The 22,886-nt window shown below is 38.5% G+C and overlaps 1 protein-coding gene across 5 annotated transcripts in view; it reads left to right on the top strand.

Moving 5' to 3' along the window:
* Positions 1 to 19,468, top strand: part of si:ch211-266o15.1 (zinc finger MYM-type protein 4) — a 36,818-nt gene extending 17,350 nt beyond the window's left edge. For 4 of the 5 annotated variants that reach the window (XM_053237383.1, XM_053237382.1, XM_053237385.1 and 1 more), the window contains 10 exons: positions 939 to 1,083; positions 1,565 to 1,681; positions 1,758 to 1,801; positions 1,888 to 2,032; positions 3,017 to 3,147; positions 3,270 to 3,405; positions 3,482 to 3,673; positions 3,890 to 3,957; positions 6,319 to 11,497; positions 12,260 to 14,364. In XM_053237383.1, coding sequence (XP_053093358.1) covers positions 939 to 1,083; positions 1,565 to 1,681; positions 1,758 to 1,801; positions 1,888 to 2,032; positions 3,017 to 3,147; positions 3,270 to 3,405; positions 3,482 to 3,673; positions 3,890 to 3,957; positions 6,319 to 11,497; positions 12,260 to 12,618 — 6,516 coding nt within the window. In that variant the 3' untranslated portion in view covers positions 12,619 to 14,364. Of the gene's footprint in view, positions 1 to 938; positions 1,084 to 1,564; positions 1,682 to 1,757; positions 1,802 to 1,887; positions 2,033 to 3,016; positions 3,148 to 3,269; positions 3,406 to 3,481; positions 3,674 to 3,889; positions 3,958 to 6,318; positions 11,498 to 12,259; positions 14,365 to 14,581; positions 14,712 to 16,000; positions 16,153 to 16,818; positions 16,934 to 17,160; positions 17,413 to 17,499; positions 17,624 to 18,995 lie in introns of those variants that run through there. The other variant, XM_053237386.1, reaches the window with a different exon arrangement.
* The last annotated feature ends 3,418 nt before the right edge of the window (positions 19,469 to 22,886 follow it).

Raw genomic sequence — 22,886 nt, 5'->3', positions numbered from 1 at the left:
GACACACGCCTGTGGAATTTATTATATGAGCAATAAGACATGACAGGGCGTACTGATATAGGAAAATAATCAATGACTGGGAGAAGCAATACACAAAATGTTAAAATTATAATTATGGTTTGTGAGTGTTACACAGCAACAAATTTAAAGTATATATTGACACAATTTATCACAGGAAAGATGCATCATATTGCTCAGCCCAATACTGATCTCACAGGAAGCTGTAATTTCTTATTGCAAAATATTTTAATGCTGAGTGCTGTGATCTTCCTCACAACAAGCACAAATTATTTTGGTTTTTTTTCTTCTAAATTAGAAAGGACTGACAGGAAAGCATTAAACCTCTGCTAGGAATGATAATTACCATTAATCAAGCTCTTGGGCTCTTGATGTAGATTGATCTCATACTGTTCTAATATTTCTGTACATACCACTCATAAACATTTAGTGCTTTTTTTTTTTTTTAAACACTGTACATGTAGATTTTCATAGCTTTATATTACAGGAGTTTATACTGTCATCTCCACCAAGAGACGTTCCATGTATGCCTTGCACTTGGCAAATAAAAACCTCACTCTCTGAAATCTTTAGGTTTGTTTGTGTTGCACCTGAGTCTATGAGCAGTTTCGCTGTCATACTGTGTAAACTCTAGAGACTGTTGTGTGTGAAAATCCCAGGAGCTCAGCAGTTTCTGAAATACTCAAACCAGTCCTTCTCGTTCCAACAGCCATGTCATTGTTGAAGTCCCAGAGTTCACACTTTTCCCCATTCTAATGTTTGATATGAACGTTAACTGAAACTCTTGACCTGTATCTGAATGATTTTATGCATTGTACTGCATAATTGTGCTGATTGGATACCTGCATGATTAAGCAGGTGTAGAGGTGTTCCTATTAAAGTGGTCAGTGAGTGTATGTTCTGCTTGTTTCTGTCAATAGATGGCGAAGTGTCATGCTTGTAAGAATCAGGGACCACTTAAGGAGAGCGTCAGATGGGACGAAATGGTCCGACACTTCTGCAACCTGCACTGTTTGTTGCATTTTTGCTCCAAGAGTATCATCCCCGATCAGCCAAACAGCAACGGTACGGCCCCGGTGTCATGAAGCACTTTTCATTTTTAAAGTTTTATCTAAAATGGGAAGGATATTAAAACTTTTGTTTTCAAGAGTGTATATGCTGTCAGAATAGCGTTTCAGACTATTAAATCCATACTAGAATGGCTAAGTTCTTTTCATATATTTTTTTAATTCCTGTAAGAGCATGTCTACACACTTCTCATGAATATACTCGAAACACTCTCATGTCTCTGGGCTAGTTAAGTAAGGAATAAAACTATTGGAGCAGTGCTGTTACAGGAAAACAATCAACAACAGGGTGGCCAACGCGAAGCAGTGTTGCTGTTACTATCCCAAAGTTGATTATTTTCTAATAACAGCACATCCCAACATTTTATTCCTCTTATACCTCAGCAATTTACCAGCGGTTTCAGTTTCATACTAGCTTGCATTGTCACAGAAGTGATAGAATTTATTCGTTTTATTTCCTTTTGGTCTCATTACACCAGGTATTAACACTGCTGCCACGACAGCCCAAGCCCCATTATCTCTCTCGAAAGACATGCCTGTAATCGGTGGTGTTGTGTCATTGGCCTCTGCATTGGCTGGCAACACAGCACTCACAGGTAACGTTGGCTCCCATTAATGTGTTGAATTAATTAGGATGACTTTTAAGTGTAACCTTGAAAATGTTATTCACAGGAGCACTGCCTACCTCAAACGCCAGCTCCAAAATCATTGGCGACGTGAGTACAAGCACCAAGCGGATATTTGATGAGGATTCTTGGCTGTGCACTTGGTTCTGCTAACCTTTATCATGTATGTCTCTTAGGCAAGCACCCAAACAGACGCCTCGGTGAACGGCGATCCTCAGCAGCGACGGATGCTGAAGAATAAAGCCGTCATGTGCAAACCTATCAATGATGAGCAGAGCATCCAGTGTGAAATTGAGCCTCCAAAACTACTGTCTGAGACAGGTTCATTTATATTTTACTTATGTCATTGATTCACACAATGCAATTTTTATCAGTTTTCTTTGATATTTAACTGGTTGAGTAACTGGTGAGTTTAGTCATAGAAAAGAGCCAGAGATTGGAAATTGATGACTTGAATTAAACATGCAACATATACATCTTATCTCTTCTATTTGTAAATATCAGCTTACTGTAAACTAATAATGGCTAAATATAAGTCAAATATTTTATTTTTAAGGTCCTTACATTCATCATTGATCATTTCCGTATTGGTCTTGCCTTGATAATCAATAAACACCAAAAATCTAAATATAAAAACAAGCCATTTATAAATACAAATTCTTATAGCGTTACAGCAAATTAAAAAGATAAACTCTCAAGCAAGCAAAATTAAATGTTCACCGTCTGAGGGACTCCTGAGTTCCTCAACTGGCTAAGGTCAAAAGATCATGAGTGTGAATCCGAATTGTTGCATAATTAAGCCTTATATATAACCTGTAATAATGACAGGTCTTTATAAATGACCTTCCCTGCAATAAAAACACTTTGGTGCCAGATACAGTATACTTTCTATATGTTTGTGAATGTGGTTTTGCTATGGAGCATTTAAAGAGACATTATTGATGTTGGTGTGAGTTCTGCTGATGCCAATAAGTCTTTGGAGTCTAAAATTTGAAGACTCTCCGGTTAAAAAAAAACTAAAAACACGTTGACTGCTACAAAGCACTAACAGATTAATCAAAACCATTTAATCAGATTCAAGAATTCAACAGTGGTTTAATATTTGTTTTAATAAACCAACAGATAGAGATAGATAGATGAAATTTAGAGGGAGGTGAAGATGGAATAGAGAGGTGCTGAGAGATTTTAAACATGGTTCTTGGCAAACGTTCATTCCTTCAGACATATTGAGGGATTAGGAGCTGCACTGACTTAATCTCACCATGGTGGTTTTTGGCAAATGTTTTTCCTCTCTTTCCTCTACAGTTATTGATGAAAAAGGAGAGAAAGTGAGACTGGTGCCTGTGCCTATACCAGTTCCAACACCCATATACATTCCTGTGCCCATGCACCTGTACACTCAGTACACACCCTTACCGCTGGGATTCCCTCTTCCTGTATGTATTTAAATCCTCACTCAGTCATACCTAAACTGTACTTTGTTTTTCTGACATCTCTACAATGTTGCGAATAGTAGTGACTGTGATTATTGGGGTTTTTTTGCTTGTTTTTATTTTAGATACCTGTGCCAATGGTTGTGCCAGCTTCTCAGGAATCTGCGCAGTCAAGTTCCACTAAAGGCGGCGTCCCATCACAAAGCTCAGTGGAGGATGAAGATGTGGAAAAGGGCAAGAGCAGGCCCCTGTCCCATGGAGGTATATGAATCAATATTATAAGAACAATCAGTGTGTATTTGTGCATGGATTAATTTAACTTTTCTATTATCTTCAGACCAAGGCAGTACCTACAGTGGGGATTTGGAATCCGAGGCCAGGTCTACCCCCTTCAGTTGGGCAGATCCTGAGGATTCTTCACACAATCTTAAGCCATCAGTCCCTTCATCTGAGTTAGAGGGACCTAAAGATCCTCCTGCTACCTCCACAGCATCCAAATTGTTAGATTTGGAAAAGGACATTCCTCTTGGTTAGTAGCAAATTCTCATAAATAATTTAAGACTGTTTGTAATCGTGATGGGCTTTTATTATTGACCAGATGCATTAATATCTTAGAATCTTTTTCTTAAATATTTTTAAGAAATTTGTCATTTAATTTTAGTACCAATTTAGACCAAACCATGAAAAACGAATACCTTTTAAGCTGCAGGTCATTAACTGCTTTTCCCCATTCTTATTTCGATAGCATCAAATGATCACGAAGCAACGAAGGAGCAGAAATCATCAGCAAAACGACGCAAGAGAGGAAAGAAAGTATGTTTTACACAGAAATGAAATCTAGCATTTACTCAGGTTTATTGCAGTATATGAACTTTCCCCTGTTAAAGGGCGGTCTTTGAAAGAGAAAGTGTGACTCATATACACCCCCATCTGACATCATTGTTTGGACAGTCCGGATGTGGGTGTGCATCTGTATTTTTGGACATGTAAGGGGTGGAGGGAAGATAAATATGAATGTTAAAGTTTTAGATGTTGGGCCCAAAACGATGTTTTCTCCTTGGTTTTATGGTTTTTAAGCATTCTAAGTGTAATACACAGCACCTAGTGATCATTAGAGTTGTGGCTAGAGCTAAGAGTTTAGAGATTTTATCATAGCTACACCTATTTATAATAAACTTCTGTGTACACCTAATCTCTCTATTACACATAGGGCATCTTATCCAGATTTAATTTTGCACTAGTTACAAGTAGGGCTCTTTTTTTTATATAGTTTAAAATTAAATTATTTTATTTTAAGATTTCCATGTAAATGTACTATTTTAGAAGAGGGGTTAAAGCAGTGAAAGTTGCGAACAACGGTACAAACAGGACTCAAGTTTATTTGTCAGTCTTTGTTTCATTACTAATTTTTAAATCAACAATTTTAAATGTTTGATGGGTAAGAATCAAATTACCTAAAGCTTCACATAAACCACTGACGACGTTACCCTGTGCAAGTTTATTACCACAAGGACTCATTATCAACCTAAGGTAAGATTCACCTGTTTCAAAACTTTCTATTTTCTGTATATATCACAGTTTTTTTGTGTTTTAATTTAGAATATTTCTTAGTGCATGTTTAGAATTCTCTGCATTTAATGGTGGCGTTCATTGATCATAGAGTTAATTATTTGGTTTTTGAATAAATCTAAACACAGATCCTGCCACAATGTAAATATACACTGTCCTCAAAAAGTATTGGAACAGCAAGGCTAATTGTTTTGCTATACTCTGAAGACATTTGGGTTTGAGATCAAAAGATGAATCAGATTCTTACTACTGATGAGTGGTTTGTATCTTGTGGTATGGTCTCTATATTTCTGCTCTTGAAGTCTTCTTTGAAAGGTGGATTGTGATACTTTCACCCCTGCCCTGTAGAGGTTGTTGGTAACATCACTGACTGTTGTTTTTGGGTTTTTCTTCACAGCTCTCACAATGTTTGTCATTAGCTGCTGACCTGTTTGATGTCTGACTGTTAGTACACCAGTGGGTTCTTTCTTTTTCAGAACATTCCAAATTGTTGTATCGGCTATGCCCAGTGTTTGTGCAGTGGCTCTGGCTGATTTCCCCTGTTTCTCAGCTTCAGAATGGCTTGTTTTCCTCTGATAGACAGCTCTCTGGTCTACATATTGGTCTATCCTTTTTAACAGCAAATGCAGTCTTCACAGGCGAAGCCCAGGACTCATACCAAGCGTAGATATTCAGAGATATTAATTATTTAATCAATCAACCTAACAGGGCACACCTGGGCAACAAGAACCACCTGTCAGTCACATTTCAATATTTTGATCACTTGAAAAATAGGTGGGTTCAAACAAAAGGTGCCATGTTCTAAGTTCAGGAAGTGAAAGCTGAAATTCTGATCTGTTCTCTCATATTGATCTACTGATCTCAAACACAAATGGCTTCAGTGTGTAGCCCAAATGTATGAATGCTCCTATATAACAAAATACATTTTATTAATTACATTTATATTTGGTACTATTTTACATTGCATTTAGTCCTGCATTCTTGCCATAATGCACCCTTCTGGCAATTCTTACACCATTATTTGCTATATTGACATCTCTGCATGGACTGGTTCCTAAATTTACAAGTAATTTATTGTGAAAGGCACTGTTGTTTACATTGTTATTTTATACTCATTTGAAGGGACTAAATTGACCGATTTATGCATTAGTATAAGTTAAACAACAAGTTGTACACAGATCTATCAGATTATCTTAATTTATTTTTTATTTTTTTTGCCCTTGTTCGCAACTGGCTTCCAAAATCTGAGCTTGCAAAAAAGCTAAACCACTTAAGCATGGGTTCAGAAATATTCATTAGTAGTGTTGTTTCATCACTAAAATCCAATTTTATAACCCAAGTAAAACATATGATTTGAAAGTGAAGAGGAAATAGATTTGTGGAAGCCCATGGGGTATATTGGGCCAAACTGATTTTTTTCTACAGTAGATTCAATGAGCTCTATAACCTGCTCCATATTTTCTCAACATGCTTTACCAGTGCTTCCAAAATCATTATAGTGTTCATAACTCTTATTTAGATATTTAAAAAATTATTCAAATGTTTTACCGTATTTAATATAGTTCATTGATATTAAATGCTGGTGTTCTTTCCCATCTTGATCAGGGATCTAATGTTGAAGAACCGAAGAGTTTCAAAGAAGAACTGGATGTAGCTGATTGTGCACAGTCCATCTTGGACACTAATTTAGACCAGTTCAATATGGAATCTTGCCAACACAGTGGAACACTGGGGAGAAGTATTTTCATTAGCTCAGAATGCGTTCCACTTGATGATGTCCTGCAAGAGGCACAAAACACATTTAAATATGGTGAAGAGTTCACGTCATCCTCTGGGTCAATGATACCTTCAAGGCCAAGTCTAAAAACAGGGAGTAAAACAGTTAGAGTTCAGACATCATGCACCAAAAAGCAGTTCTGTGTTTACTGTCAGAAATCAAATACCAAAATAGCAAGGCACTTGGAGCAAATGCATTCCAATGAAACAGATGTAGCATATGCCCTCAGCTTTCCAAAAAGATCTAAAAGAAGACATATGCTACTTGAACAGCTTCGCAAGAAAGGCAATTATCAGCATAACATTGAAGTCATTCGGAATGGAAATGGGGATATAGTTATGCAAAAACAAACAAAAAGAAAAAGGTCTGCGATGGAATACTTGCCCTGTCAATATTGCCTAGCTTTCTTTCTCCGGGAAGGGTTGGAGAAACATGAGTACTTATGCAGGACAAAAATGATTTCGCAATCTTGTCCAGAGTCCTTGGAACAGCTGGAGACTAAACATGAGTCCTGCTTTCAACCCACTCCAGAACTAAATGCACAATCGCTTGTCAAATTAAACCTGGTCCATTTGCAAAGTCCAAAGTCCAGCTCTGAAGCCAGGTCACATCCTGATCTTGTATCAAGCCTCCCATCTAGTGCCATTGGCTGTTCTGAGCTCATCTGCCAACATAATCTTGAAAGGTGCTCTTTCTCAAGTACTCAGTCAAGTCCTGAATCAAGTCCTGAATCTTCTGACCAAATAGGTCTAAAATCTTTCCGTGGACCAAGTCATATATTTAGTCAGCCTAGTCCTGAACCCTTCCTTCCAACCAATTCTGATCTTGGTCAGTCTCCTAGACCAGATTTCTCTGATGAATGTACCTTTACATCTAGTCCTGAACCTAGCCCTCAACCTAGTTTTGAATCCCACTTACAGCCAAATGAGTTATCAAGTCCTGCAACTATTCATCCTAGTCCCAAACCTTGCTACGAGAGTAGCCTCATGACCTCTGCTGAAAGCAACCCAGAGACCGCTAAGGCCAGTTTTGAGTTGTGCCTTCCATCCACTCCTGAACCTGGCCCACTGCCTTATCTCGAATCAAGTCCTAGTCATCTAAGTGTTGACTCGTGCTGTGAAGAAGTTTTGAGGTCCAGTCCTGAAACCAGTCTCCCCCGTACTCCTGAATATTGCAGCATTGTTGAGTCCAACGTAAAAACTACTCTTGAATCATGTCTTGTATCCAGTATGGCGTACACTGATGCATCTAGCAGTGCAACTCTGAATGTTGGATCTTGCCACCAGCCCATTGTCAGTCAGATGTCCAGCCCACATCCTACTCAACCAAGTTTTGAGTCCTTCTTTCTATCCAGTGTGGCGTGTGATCTCAGGCCACCACCTAGTCCGGAATTGTGCAGTCAAACCGCTTCCATGTTGAGCCATGAATCTACCCTTCAATCCGACTTTGAATCCTGCACACAAGCTGAGAAATCTAGCCCAACTAGTTCTTGTTGTAGTTTCAACTCTTACCACCAAACTAGCCTTATCAGTGGTGAACACAGTCCAGATCCTAGTCAGACAAGTTTTGAATTGTGCCTCTCTTCCAGCCCTGAAACTAGCCCTGTGCCTGATCATGAATCAGATCCTGGTCCTCAGATTAGTTGTGAATCCTGCTTTGAGCCAGTTTTTCAGTCCAGTTCTGCAACCAGTCACTTTCCTACTTCTGAATCTTTCCGCTACCATAGTGTTGAGTCCAACATGAAACCTAACGTTGAACCCTGTCTCACATCCAGTATGAAGTGCAGCAGTCCTCCACCCAGCAGTGCTGAAGCTAATACAGAATCTATATCACAGATCCCCAGTGCCAGCTCCCACTGCCTGGACTCAGATGCCTCAAGTGGGATTGATTACAATCTGATTAATGGTGACAGTTCAGTCGAGCCACCTGCAGAAAGCCTGACGTATCAAAAGAATTCTGTTGATCTTGTTGATGTAGACTCCACTTTTAGCTCACCATCTTGCGCAAAAACCAGTTCACAGTGTGAGACATTGTCCACCCTAAAGCTCAAAAAGAGTACTGGTTCACTCTCAAGTCTGAAATCCAGTTCACAGTCTAGTTCAAATTCGAGTTTAATCTGTAGCCCTTCTTCTGAACCAGTGCTGTCCCAACAGATAAGTTTAAACAAAACACCAGATGGTGAGAGGTTAGGGAAGAAAAGACAGTTCTGCCTTTACTGTAAAAAACCCTACATCAAAATGGCACGGCATTTGAGCCAAAAACATGTAAATGAAAAGGATGTAGCACGTGCTCTTAGTTTTCGAAAGGGGTCTAAAAAACGGCTTGTTCTATTTGAACAGCTTCGAAAGAAAGGGAATTATCAGCATAATGTTGAAGTTCTTAAAAATGGAAGTGGAGAGCTTATCACCTGTAAACGAGCAACTAAAGATCATTCTGTGGGTGTGTACCTGCCTTGTCAATATTGCCTGGCATTTTATATCCGCCATGATCTGTGGAGGCATGAAAGACGTTGCAAAATGAGAACAAATGGCAACCCTGTTTGCCTTAAAAGGACTGCATCATCAAAGTTGCTTCCATTGCAGGGTAGTGTTTCTGGAGATTTGGAAGAAGCTATTCATAGTATGAAGCAAGACAATGTCTTGCATCATATAAGAGATGATGCTCTGATTTGCAAGTATGGTGCTAGGCTTTTTGAAAAACTTGGACATGATAAAAAACGTCAAGTATATGTAACACAGAAGATGAGGGAATTGGCAAGATTTATGCTAGCCGTGAAAGAGTTAGATGGAAGTGTTCAGTATTTGCATCATGTGTGCACTCCATCCAGGCTTGATTTGGTCATTAAAGGTGCAAAGATAGTTAGTGGGTTTGATGAAACTTTAAGCAAATTTGAAAAGCCATCTTTGGCATTAAAAATTGGCAATTCGATAAGACAAGCAGCTGAAATTATTTGTGGTGAGAATGTTATGGAGGGTGATACAGAGACTGTTGCTAATGTTAAAGAGTTTATTCGGCTCCTTGAGAAAAATTGGATTTCTTGTGCTAAAAGCGCTGACCAGGTCAACCCTGATAGCACTGAGGTCGAGAGTTGCTTAGACAGGCCTATTGCAGAGCTATCTTGTCAAGAGGACTGTCCAGTATCAAACAAACCCAGCCAAAATCTCAAGCCTGAGTTATGTGCCCACAGACGTAGTCAAGATGATAGTGAAAATGTGGACAGTAATGAATGTGGACTGTGCACAGTCATCTCAAATGGATCACAGTTTTACCCAGATAAGAATAAAAAGTTGCACTGCAGCACTAATGCTGTAGAGCCATCTACCAACACTGCAGTGCAACCTTCTGTGTCTCAGCAGTTTAAGATCTCTTATTTAACATCAGAAGTGTTACCTTTAAGAACAAGAACAGCAAAAAATGGGAAAAAACACTTCTGTATCTATTGTAGGAAACCCTTCATCAAACTAGCAAGGCACTTGTCACGGAACCATGCAAAAGAAAAGGACGTAGCCCATGCCCTCAGCTTTCCAAAGGGATCCAAAACTCGACATTGCTTACTTAAACAGCTCCGTAATAGAGGTAATTACCAGCATAACATTGAAGTTCAGCAAACTGGAAATGGTGAAATCATCCCATTGAGAAGGCAAAAAAAGTATAGTTCATTGAATTCCTACCAAGCTTGCCCTCACTGTCTAGGTTTTTTTCTCCAGCGTGACTTGTGGAAACATCAAAGATCATGCAAGATGAAGAAGGATGATGAAAATCCCCCTTGCAGAAGAAGGTCTCGGTCAGCCTTATCTAAGAATCTTGCCTTGCATGACAGTCTTTCTGAGGGCTGCCAAAATCTTGTTCGCAACATGAGAGATGATGATGTCTCAAAGTATCTAAGGAATGATGCCTTAATCTGCAAATTTGGAAATAAACTTTATGAAAAACATGGGCATGAAAAGGAAGGACATGAATACATATCTCAAAAAATGAGAGCACTTGGTAGATTTATGTTGGCCGTGAGGGAGCTGGATCACAATGTTGAGGATCTGTATCAAGTATGTACTGAATCCAGGTTTAGTTTGGCTTTGGAAGCTGCCAAGAAGGTTGGTGGTTTTGATCCACACTCTAACAAATTTAAAAAATCAGTAGCATTGAAAATGAGTTGTTCCTTGAAATGGGCCACTGAAGTTGCTTTGGGAGAGGAGGACATGGGAGATGAAGCTAGAACTCAAGCCAAAAAATTCATTCAGCTGCTGGGAACAAATTGGTTTTCTTATGAACCCTCACATATTCACACTACAAGCACTTGTATGCAGACTGAAGGAGATATTATACATCTGATAGAAGATGTTGTCAAACTAAAGAATTTCCTGAAAAATACTGGAGACAAAGCCAAATTGGAGCTTGTGGAGCACCCTCATCGTAAATCATGGAAAAGACTACGTCAAAGCCTTCTTGCTGAAATTGCTCTATTTAACAGAGGACGAAGGAGCATAGCTGAGAAAATGCTGCTTGAGGACTACATACAGAGGGACAAAGAGCCTATCCATGGAAAAATGTGCGAACCCCTAACAAAGCTGGAACAGGCTCTTGATGGTGTGTTAATAAGTGTGGGAGTCACTTGTAAAGATGGAAGTAGGACTCCTGTTTTGTTTACTGAAAGGATGGCATCATCTCTGGACATCCTTATCAAGTACCGTGATGATGTAGGTGTTCCCATGGACAACCCTTACATGTTTCCTCAAATGATGGCTGACGCTCACATAAGAGCACACGACTGCATAAGAGCCTTTGCCCAAAATTGTGGTGCAAACAAGCCTGAAGTTCATACACATAAATACGTGGCTACTATTTTCCAAATACTGAGCCTTAATGGCAGTGAAAAGCAGCAAATAGCTGCACTTGTAGGCGATGACAGCTTTGACTACCAAACACTGGATGAAAACGTCTCGCAGTTGGCAAAAATCTGCAGCCTGTTGCAAACAATGGAAGAAGGAACTGGCGCATACAAGGACACAGGTATTTTCTTTTTGCATTTTCTTATACATGAAACATTTTATGCAGGATTTATAGAAGCAGATCTGCCAACCTCTAAACATTTTGCATAGGAGCTCTGTCACAGTTATCCCTCAAAAATACACAAAAGGTGCAGTAGTTCGTCCCCCCCCAATTAAAAATGCCAGATGAGCCAATCGACATCTGAATTTGCAATGACTGACAGTTGCGCAGATATTTTAAAAACTCTGATATTAACTGATCCCCTGGAAGTAGACACATCCACACTTTTGTATTAATTGCTGTGTGTAATGTCTTGTCCTAAAATAGGAAGAACATTAAAAACTCTGCTTTCCTGCAAAGACAGTTTTCTAATGTCTATGTCTTAACTAAAACATACAAGTGGCAGTCCAACTTCCCCTTCCTCACCTGCCCAAGCACCTCAAGGTTACTGTAAAACCCCATATATATATATATATATATATATATATATATATATATATATATACACACACACACACACACACACACACACAGAGTTCAGTTTCTATCTCAGAAAAGTGATTTGTGGACTAATGGACTATATTGAAAAAGTATTGTCTCCTCCCTACTGCGGTCAGGACTATGTATTATTGGTCTTAAGGGTTGGCAGGTCTGTAGAAGCTAACAAAATTTGAGAGTATTATTTCATGACTTCTACTGTGACTTCTTTTTTACTTTTCAACTTTAGTGTTAATGTAGCACAAATAATTTCCCTCTAATTTTATGCTCTTTATTGTATATTAGGTCTTGGCCATGCTGCTGCTCTAAGATGCAAAAGACAAAAATGGAAGAAGGAGGAACAACGAGCCGTGAGGAGGCAACTGGGAAATTATATATCCATCAATAAAGTGCCAGGCAAAAAGGATTGTCTGGACTGTATTAGGGCTGAGCCGGAGGCTCTCAGGTCAAGAACGTGGAGGGGCATCAAAAATTATGTCCATAACACCATAAGGTCAAAGAAAAGGAAGGGAAGGGGTTCAAGGCAGATGGACGAAAGCGAAGAAGCGAGTGAAAGCGCCGATGATGATCTTGGTGAAGTTGTTGCTATGGAGGCTGCTGCAAAAAGACCTCGTCGTAAAAGAAGACGACGACACCGTGTGTGAATATAATGCTCATATACACAATGAAACGGGCCACATTTGCTTTGGAAGAGAAGAGTAGGCAACAGTTTGAGCTAGGAAACCACTGAGACTGTTTTACTTATGTGTCTGCACAAATTTGCACTTCAGTAAGTCTTTCTAAGAAAATCAAGGTGGATATTATAAATCTGACAGGTTGTGATATCAGACTACGTATTCCTGGGTGAACTAAAAGGGTGAAATTAGCACATCTTTATTTCCCATTTTTCATTTCTTTCCTGATTTTGTCAATACTCGGTTGCTCATGAGTAGCATGAGTCTCAGAAGATGAGAGCACTTTCTTGTATGAAGCTGGCTGCCTTTTTTTTTTTTTTTCTCCCCCCCCCCATTTTCCCCAGCTACAAGCTCCGTAGGTGAGCATCTCAGCTGGCTGTTGGATTGTCATTATCTCTGACATTTATACATGCAGTCAGCTATTTGTTGTTTTGATATTTGATGTATAAGTATTGTATCAAAAATTAAAAATTAGATAAGGTTATTCTTAATTGTAATATAAAATGCTTATGTTGTTACACACCTTAAATGTCTGAACAGTTACACAGTTACTTTCTTGCTGCACTTTGGAGCCATTACCACCATGGAGTGGATTATTTTCCAATAAGAGCACATCCTCTTATACCATGGCACTTTGAAGGTATTTCATTTATTAAAGAATGAGCCACTTTTTTTTTAAATCCGTTTATATTTACATTTACTGTTGAGGAACGTGAAACAGTTTTGTTGTAACAGCTATAAACTCGCGCTCTCTCTGCCTTGAAGCTAACAAGGAACGTACAGGAACAGCTTTACCTCAAAGTCTTCTTTCATAAATGTTAAATAAACATTTTACAGAAAGCTTCACCAGAGCAACAGTTATTGTGTTGGTTATTTTTCTGTTAAATGACAGCACCTTAAAAAAAAGAAAAACTTTTATTGTTAAGCTTAAATTATGTCGAGTTGCTACCTTACAAGTTCCTGTGAACAAGTTGTTATATAAAACGATAATGTATGAAAACGATACTTTTGATTAGAATTACACCCAGAACGACTGTAAGCAGAAAATGAATCAGCACCTTCTGACTAATTCTGCGGCACTATGGTGTAATTTGATTTAATGAAAGGAATCTTGCTCCAAGTGTTTTATTCAGTTAATAAGGTCTGATATTATACACTTTTTTTATTTTGTGATTTTGTTAAGTTTGGTCTGATACACTGAAAGTTCACTTGAGGCATTTCTGAGATTAAGAACAGATTTGTGTTTTATTTTTTAAGAATGACTCTACAGATGATATATTTAGCTCTTGCTTCATAATCTGTTCATCTGTTCACATCCTGTTGTGAATTAATGACTTTCTTGCTTTTTGACACTGTAATTTCATCGTGAACTCTTAAGGACCAACAGTTTCACAATGTGTACAGATTTTGTTTAGTTACAACTGAGGACCTTGTTGTTTCTTTTTTCATATGATGTGTAATATATATATATATATATATATATATATATATATATATATATAATATATATATATATTTTTTTTTTTTGTTTAGCCATAAAGCTTTGGTTTGTTGCTGCAGTTCAAATTGAGACTGACTTCAAAATGTTCTTTGGAAATGTGTCATATTTCGGTCATTATCACATTGTAATATTGCACTTATTTTCATTGCAATGTGTTTGTCTTTGGTTTCTCCTTTTCATGCACATCATATTAAACCTGAAATGCACAATTTAAACGTTGTCTACTGTTTTGTTTACTTCACTTATTTATGCTAAAATTGGCATCATCAGAAGACTAAATGTCAACTCTAAATGCTTTGAATCCAGGTTGTAATTCACTGAGTCAAAGTCATGGTTAGAAATGAAACAGTCATGTTTTTCAGTTGTGTTCCTCGCAGATGGTTTGCGCCGCTTGTGTAAAACCTAACAAGCGTCTTTCTGCCTTTCTTTCAGGGACGGAGGCGTTCTGTAACAGATGTGCCAAGCGGCGTGGTTTCTACTCCACCCAGCTCCAAACTCCACCACATGTATGGAGTGAAAGCCTGGGCCAGCTGGGTGCAGTGGAGGACTCAACACACTGACGGTGAGCTTCACCCACGTGCTGCTGCTTAACACTTAACATTCTTATTTTATGCTCTTGTTATGTGCAGCACCCAGTGTGCTGTCTCCAACAGTGATGTTGCTAAGCAACAGTCTTGGGACAAAGTGCTCGAGTGTGAAGGAACATGAATATTTTTTTCTTTTGTCTCTAAGACAGCTGATTTTAAGAATTAATTCATTAATTGTTTCACAGCAGGGAAAAATGTCTCTCTTTTGTCCTATTGAGCACTTTTAGTCATCATTAGTTGAAACAGGTTTCTGAAGTTATTTTTCTTCATATATTACAGAAATTTATATTTTTTGCACAATTGCAATTGTACAATTTTATTTATTAATGAATGTCATGCTTTTTATCCGTTTATAGTTACATTTAATTTTGAAAGTCTGTGCGACAAGATAGTCCCAGTTATAGCAGCTAGAAACAGTATTTTTTTTCCCCTCTCTTTCTCTCTTGAAGTTAATAAGACAAAAGAACAGCACAGTTTTTCATATTACTGAGAAACTGGAAAGTTACTGAATGTTGCAGTGCACTGGCACTGGAGACTCCTTCCATAGTTAATAAACATCTCCTTACAAGCTTCACCATATCAACAATTATAATTTTTTTTATTTATCATTAGGCTTAGAATATGTGGAGCGCTTGCCTTACAAGCCCCTGTGCAGGTTGTTTCTATAGAAACAGTAACGTATTAGAAAAAGCTCAGTGTTAAACTGTGATTTGAATTACAGCCAGAAATACTGGTGTTATAGAAAATTAATCAATATCTTCTGACCAATCAGAAGAATATGTGGGGGGAAAAAAAACATGCTGTGATATAAGTTGGAATAGCTTAGTGTTAAAGTTTCAGGGTTCTGCTAGTAATGTACTTGGGAATATTTCTACTTAAGTATGAATGTTTGCCAGTTTTAACCTTTACTTCACTACTTTAAAGCAAATGTCTTTTTTTTATTTTATTTTATTTATTTATTTTTTTTAAACCCATGTTTCATAAACTTGTGTACTTCAGCAGATTTGTTATTAGTTAATAAAAAATTTTCTTGAGTCATTTCCTACTAAAGTATTTTTTACGTTTACTTAAGTATTAGTATTTCACATTGCTCGTAATTTTATTAAATAATTTGTAAGTCTCTGCTTTTGTTTGCCATCCTCTGCTTTTTTTTTTCTTTCCGGTGGAATGTATCAGTACTAAATGTCACTCTCGCAGTGACCCACTGTGTGTGTTACTGACATTTACTCTCATCTTCATCTCTGCGTTTATTTATTTATTTTAGTGAGCCCTCTCACTGTGAAGGAGGATGTGTTGGATTGCAGCTCTGAAGAGCTCAGCGACGCGTTGTGTCATTTCATCAGCGAAGTTCGCAGGCCGAACGGCCAGTCTTATGCACCTGACAGTGTCTACTATCTGTGCTTGGGCATCCAGCAGGTCTGATTTTTCAGAATCCTTTTGCTTTACTAATCCATCAAGCTTCCATGTGTGTGTGTGTGTGTGTGTGTAAGATGTGTGTGTGTTTGTGTGCACGTATATATATATATATATATATATATATATATATATATATATATATATATATAATATAAATTCAGCTGCCAGAGTCCTCATGGTTTCGACTGTCCACTCAGCTCACACAGTCGAGTCGTTTTGTTCTGCTCTACTGCTCTCTAAGACCAGATCTTTCTCTATTCTCGCCCCAAGACTCTGAAACTCCATTTAACAGATCGATAGAGATCGAGGCTCGTTGTCTTTCTACCATGGCTCTCGATCTGTAGAATGAATTAGCTTTCTTAAAGCTGGATAATGTGTTTTGCATGTTTCATTGCAGTATAGGACTGAAAGAAAACATTAAATCTTTATTTCATATTATATATTTATTATTTATTCATACTCACAATTATTTACTAATGTATATATTTATATTATTTATTTATATTATATGTTAAATATATTTAATATATAGCATTCCATAAAACCAACAGTTTATTTTTGAAAGCAAAAAAAATATATATATATATATATATATATGTATGTATATTACCTCTATGTTTACATTTTGCTCTTTTTGTCTTTTTACGGTCTCTTTCTTTCAAACAGTACCTTCTTGAAAATGGCCGCCTGGAGAATATCTTCACGGATCCTCTTTATAACCAGTTTACTGCAGACATGACCAAGCTGATAAAAGACTGGGAATGCAACCTAACACCAAGTGGTAATACACTTGTCTGAAACCTATATACACATACAGTACACACACAGGAAATGGTGACATCAAGTTGGAAAGATTGTGTTAACGAAAGGATTGGGATGCAGCCCGATACAGCAGTCACTTTATTTACTTCATTAAGGATTCCTTTTCATTAAAAAAAAAAAAAAAACTGTTTAAGTGGCCTAGGCTCCAAGCCAAATGATATTGCATGCTCTGGCGTGTATCTGCAGGTTTCTTGCAGTCCCGAATCGAGGAGGGTTTCCTGTGGGAATGTAAACAATTGGGCGCTTTATCTCCCTTTGTGCTGCTCAACACGCTGATCTTTTTCGGGGTCAAACATCTCAACCTAAAAACTGTGGAGCAGCATCGGCATCTTTCCTTTTCCACCATCACTCGCTGCTCCAGGAGCACCAAGCACGGCAAGTCCTCCTACCTCAGGTTTAGATTTGCTGGAAAAGACGAAGGTGAAAAGGAGAAGCGAGGTGAGGACCTGGTTTTTAGCATTGTTATCATACATATGTTGTATGATCATTTCTAGATTGTACACGTCTGATCTGTATATTTTCCAGTTTTACTTGGTAAGCGGAAGAGGGAAGATGCAGAGGAGAATGTGGAGTATGGTGAGATGCCTGAGAATACCGAGGACCCTTTACGTTGTCCTGTCAGACTATATGAGTTCTACCTCTCTAAATGGTGAGACAGAGTGAACATTAGTATTCACTCAGTAAAGGTCACTTTTCAACATCTGCACATGTACAGGCCAACATCCCCACTGCCTCGTGCCCCATTGCTTTAGTCATTAGAACAGGAGTGTTCAATCTTGTCCACAAAGGGTGGGTGTGGCTGCAGGCTTTCATTCCAACCAAGCAGGAGTCACACCTGATTGCACTTGTTTCATCAGTTTATCTTGGTCTCCAATCAAGTGCGACTCCTATTTTGCTGGAATGAAAGTCTGCAGCTAGACCGGCCTTATGCAGATTAGATTAGAGGATGTATTCAGAGTTGACGTTTGCACATAGTAAGCATTTAATGCCGAAATTTTGCCGAAGTGCAGACCTCAAGCGCCGACTTAAGCGCTACTTGGTCATTTCCTTGGGAGTTGAGAGTACAGGGCAAAAACACAGGCCTGTCTCAATTACTCACAATTCAACAAATCAAAATAGCAAATTAAAAACTTGATAAAATAGCATACATGTTGTGTACACATTCCAATTTCATGACCTTGATTTAGTATTTTATGGCCACATTCAGTCGGACACACAATTCACTGGCGGTACATGATATGAAAGAATAAAATGCAAAATAATAGGATGTGCTGGATCAAGTGCTATTTTATAACACCCTCACATGTGCGCACACACACAGCCATATAGTCTCCTGTCTAAAACTGCTCTGCACTGTTAAGGGAATGTTTAATGTGTTAAGCTTATTCAAAGTGTCTTTGGATTATTGAAAATAAAGATGACAAAGAGACAGATAGATCATTTTTATTGCTCCATCCATCTACTTGTAAACAATTTGATGAAAAATCGTATACCTAAGACTACTGTTGATCCTCATGTATCAAAATTATGATTAGGTCATGTCATAGCGTGACAACAGTATTCATCAATTATACAGAGCTGGCATTACAAAGACACCCTGAAAGAAAGAAAAAAGCTTGAGAGTGAGATTAGAGTACAAAATGCATGTTCTTATCTCCCATCTATGCCATCATTTAAGCTAGGATTGTCATTAAGTGTAGGACAAGAGAAGTGTGACAATTACAGCACTACATCAGAGGTCCGGGATCCTACATTGTTATTTTTTTGTTTTTTTATTTTCCCCCCTGAAGTCTGGTTATAACATTTGTAATTAATTTTTGCATGACAATTTTCCAACCTTTCAGGATTGAACATACTGTTTTTGTTACTGGGCTTTTAAGATTGCTCTGTTCTGATTGGATGGTTGCATCCCAAGTGAAATGAGACACCACGCCCCATCTTTAACATGTCTTGAACCCTGAAGGAAACTAATGTATTAAATACTTGCTTTATAAATGTATTTCTGTTACTTTGACCCACAGTCCGGACTCTGTGAAGGAGCGTTCAGATGTTTTCTACCTACAGCCTGAGAGTTCCTGCCACCCCGGCAGCTCTGTGTGGTATTCTACCCAGCCTCTGGATGGCACCATTTTGGATAGCATGCTATCGCGCATCCTTGCTGTTCGGGACGTCCATCTGGAACCTAAGCAGCAGCAGCCAAGCTCTTCAGATGAAGACACCTCGTAATTACACTCTGAAAAATGTGAGACGTCATGGCGCGCTGCTCTTCTTCTTAAGCTCTTAGTGTTGTCAGAGCTTTAAGAAACAATGAACGAGGGTGAAATGTGACTAATCAAACGCCTACACACTGCGTGGGTTCTGGAGGATGCAGAGCGACAGATCTCAACATTCATGGATCAATTCAGTCGGTTTTATCTTTTTCTTAGTAGAAATCATGATGTTACAGTGATGTTACAAATGCATGCCCTAGTAAAATATTACTAGTTTACAGTCATATATCATTTTCCGTTTGTTGAACTTTGATTCTGAAGCTGTTCAGTTCACGTCACACTCTTAAATGAAAAAGTCTCCATGTGGAAAAAGTGTATTGTGGACAAGTTTGTATTATATAAAAAATGGCTAAACATGATCACACATGGGATTATTTTGTAATGCATCTGTGTAATTCATTCAAAAATATCGGGATAATTTAAACCCTCGGTGCAGTCAAATTTTATCTGAAAGCTGATTATTTGTGCCAGGATTTGAAATATTTTAGCTGTAATTTTATGTGAGCTATATATGAGCTGTTGACAGATGCCTTTAAGCTCGGAGTGTGTGTTGATACAATCCATACCCTGATACATGGCCACCTAATTCAATGCATGAAAAATGCACTTAAAGCATCCACCTATTTAACATGATCCGATTTAGAGCACATTGTGATTTAGTATTGAGGGGATGAGAAAGGAGGAGTGAGAGAGAGAGAGACCATGCAAAGAAATGTATTTCATAACACTTCTAAATAATGAAGCCGGTGTATGTGTTGTTCTTTGACCATATCTGACCAAATCTGACCAATTCTTTGCCCTTTTGAAAGAGGGGCTCATAATCGCAGGCTTGATCTCGCACAGAAGAGTTCCTTCCAAACCGTGGATCCATTGCGCAATTCCATACATGACTTTTATGCATGCAGGTTTGCAAAAACGAGGTTCATCCATTAGCTGTGTTTTATCATTTTTCCTCTGACACCAACACGTGAGGTGAAGAACAATACTTTTTGGCCATCATTACCCAAATTCAGTAAATGTAAATGTCGGCGTGCAGCGCCAAGAGCGGGTAGTTTCCACACCTGATGTGTTTTTTTTGTAAGTGAGCCAGACCACTGTTTTCAAGAGAACCAGGAATCAGTTCTCAGGATTACTACTATACGAAAAACAGCTTTCACACTCCATCAAATGCAGCCAACTCTGCAAAAAGCACAAGTGAGAAAACACCAATTTGTGGATTTTTCATTTTTAAATTTTACATTTGCCTTATACATATTTTGGCTTTGAAGACTTGCTTGTTACCTTTGAACAGTTTGACAGAATATTCACATACAACATCATAGTTCTTAAGATTGTGATTTTATTTTAATAATTCTTGCCTTCTTAAATTAGGAGGACTTGTGTTCTTAGTGTCCTTTTTTGATTCAGTCACAGGCTTCCTTGCTTGTTATGTCAGATCGCATGGCGTTTTTTGCATAACTGAGCCAAAAGATTAAAGCTGTGGTGCGCATACTTGTTTTAGTTTTAAGCAGCAAGGTCCACATGGTCACCAGAGAGGCCAAATTAGTTCTGCAATGTTTATCCACAAGATTATGCAGATATTTGCACAGATACATCCAGTGCCTGCCTACGATGTAAGGCCAATTGTCATTTGCTACCATGGTAACCGAGTGGAGGGCTTTTGCTTGAGCGCTGTGCTGGATTCTGCAGGTTTTGAGACAAGAGCAACAAAAGTGGTAAGGATGCAGACAGTCATCATTATTTCAGTATTAAAAGTATAAAAACTTACTGCTCTTAATAATGTGACATTTTTATTTTTTACCTTGCAAAGTCAGGCAAGGATATCTTGGATAAGTCGTACTTTGATCTGCGTATGTCCTAGACAGCTTTTTTGCCTCCCGAATCTGCAAAGATGCTCATAGAGATGTATGTATTTCTGTGTTTTTGACCTGTCACGATATACTGAAACACTATGGTATAACTCATCACCTAATCACGTTTGTGTTCAGCAGAAGTGTGTGTGGGTGTGTGTGCAGGGCACAAGAGTTGTCAATTGAGAGCTTTTGAGAGTGTGTGTGTGGGTGCAGAGTAGGAAAGCAACAAAGGCCAGCTAACAAAACGAGGCTAGTTTTGACAGTATTATATAGTTGATTTTATCGAGGACAGGAACACAGTTACTTCCATTAGAAAAATCTTCATCCTTTAAACATTTTACACTGTCAGTAAAATAAAGGCTATGATAAATAAAGCTGTAATTTTTCCTTGTACAATTGGAGTTATTGGATCTTTTTACAGATCAAACCAAACAGATGAAAATGACTAAATTGTTCCAACTGTTTCTTTAACCTGTTTCTCAGGTGGAAGAAGCGAGAAGCAAAAAAAAAAAAAGTCCTGATAACTACAAAAACCCTGAAGCAGCATCAGAACTTGGGGGAGGGGAATCAGTGATTGAGAGAGTCAGAGTGAGAGAGTGCGAGAGGAGGGAGCTGGAAGGAGAGAGAGAGAGAGAAAGAGAGATAGAGAGATGACGTTGGTGTTGAAATAGGAGGCCGTCAGTGTTTCACTATAAAATAGGATGATATTCTGAAGACCGAATTCTCATTCTTGAATGTGGACTATACCCGCATTTCCTGGACAGTCTTCACACTTGGACGAGAGAAGCATGAGAAACTGGGGCTGTCCATCTGTCCTTGGCAGTGATGCTATGATTTCTGGATGGGGGTTCCTGATCCCCACTAATGGAAGTGATGGAAATGATTATCACTACGAAGAGGCAAAGTAGCCAGAGACTCCAATTTTGCCAATTTTGGATCAGCAGTGAGTTTTTCTATTTTGTTATTTTGTTGTTTATTTTTAACATTTGAACAACTAGATTTAATACTCTAAAACTATGGTGCACAAATATCAGATCCGTTTGCTGAGCAGAGCTGATGGTGAATAATTACAGATTGCAGTGAAGAGAGGTATACATCTATTTATATTGATTTCTAAAGATATGGTCCTGCACTTACCTGAGTGTGATTTTGTGAACTGAACTGAGTGTGAACTCAAGAAGTTGCACTTCTACCTTTAACTACTGCAATATCCATAATGTATAAAGAGTGTTATGGATGTAGTGAAAATGACTTAACAGAGAACCTGCAACTTTACGTTTTATAACCATAAACATTTTTTCTGTGGGAGCATATTTTGGAATTGTTTACTTTTTTTTCTACAATGGGCAAAACACTGAGTCGACCAGGTTGCCTGCGCCAGAGCCCTTGTTGCTCAAAGAAAAACGACAGAGAAGGCTACAATGAAGATGGATATATCCCTCAACGTTCCATCTATGATACAATGTGCATCAATGAGCAGATTGACCATAGCTCAGCGCACAGCACTCTGGGGTCCAGGAGAGGTCGTGAGACTGATTTTTCCAGTAATGGCTCCCTGGGTGGTGACATGTTTGACACCAGATCTTCTGTGCTTCTAACTGGTGGAAGAAGACTGGACGAGAGGTTCATTTTTGACTCACTGAAACTGGCTAATGATGAACTGAGATCACCGGGAGGGTTTGTTAGGTCAGCTTCCCCAAGTGTGTCATGTTCTTCAGCACCTGGTGGATCCATGAACAAGAGGCATCACCACCAGGATAGTGGTAAGAAGGACAGCCTCTGTCGGCAC

The sequence above is a fragment of the Pangasianodon hypophthalmus genome, chromosome 10, assembly GCF_027358585.1.
Source record: "Pangasianodon hypophthalmus isolate fPanHyp1 chromosome 10, fPanHyp1.pri, whole genome shotgun sequence".
NCBI lineage: Eukaryota > Metazoa > Chordata > Actinopteri > Siluriformes > Pangasiidae > Pangasianodon > Pangasianodon hypophthalmus.
Note: the sequence above shows the minus strand (reverse complement) of the source record. Positions and strands in the feature narration are given on the sequence as shown.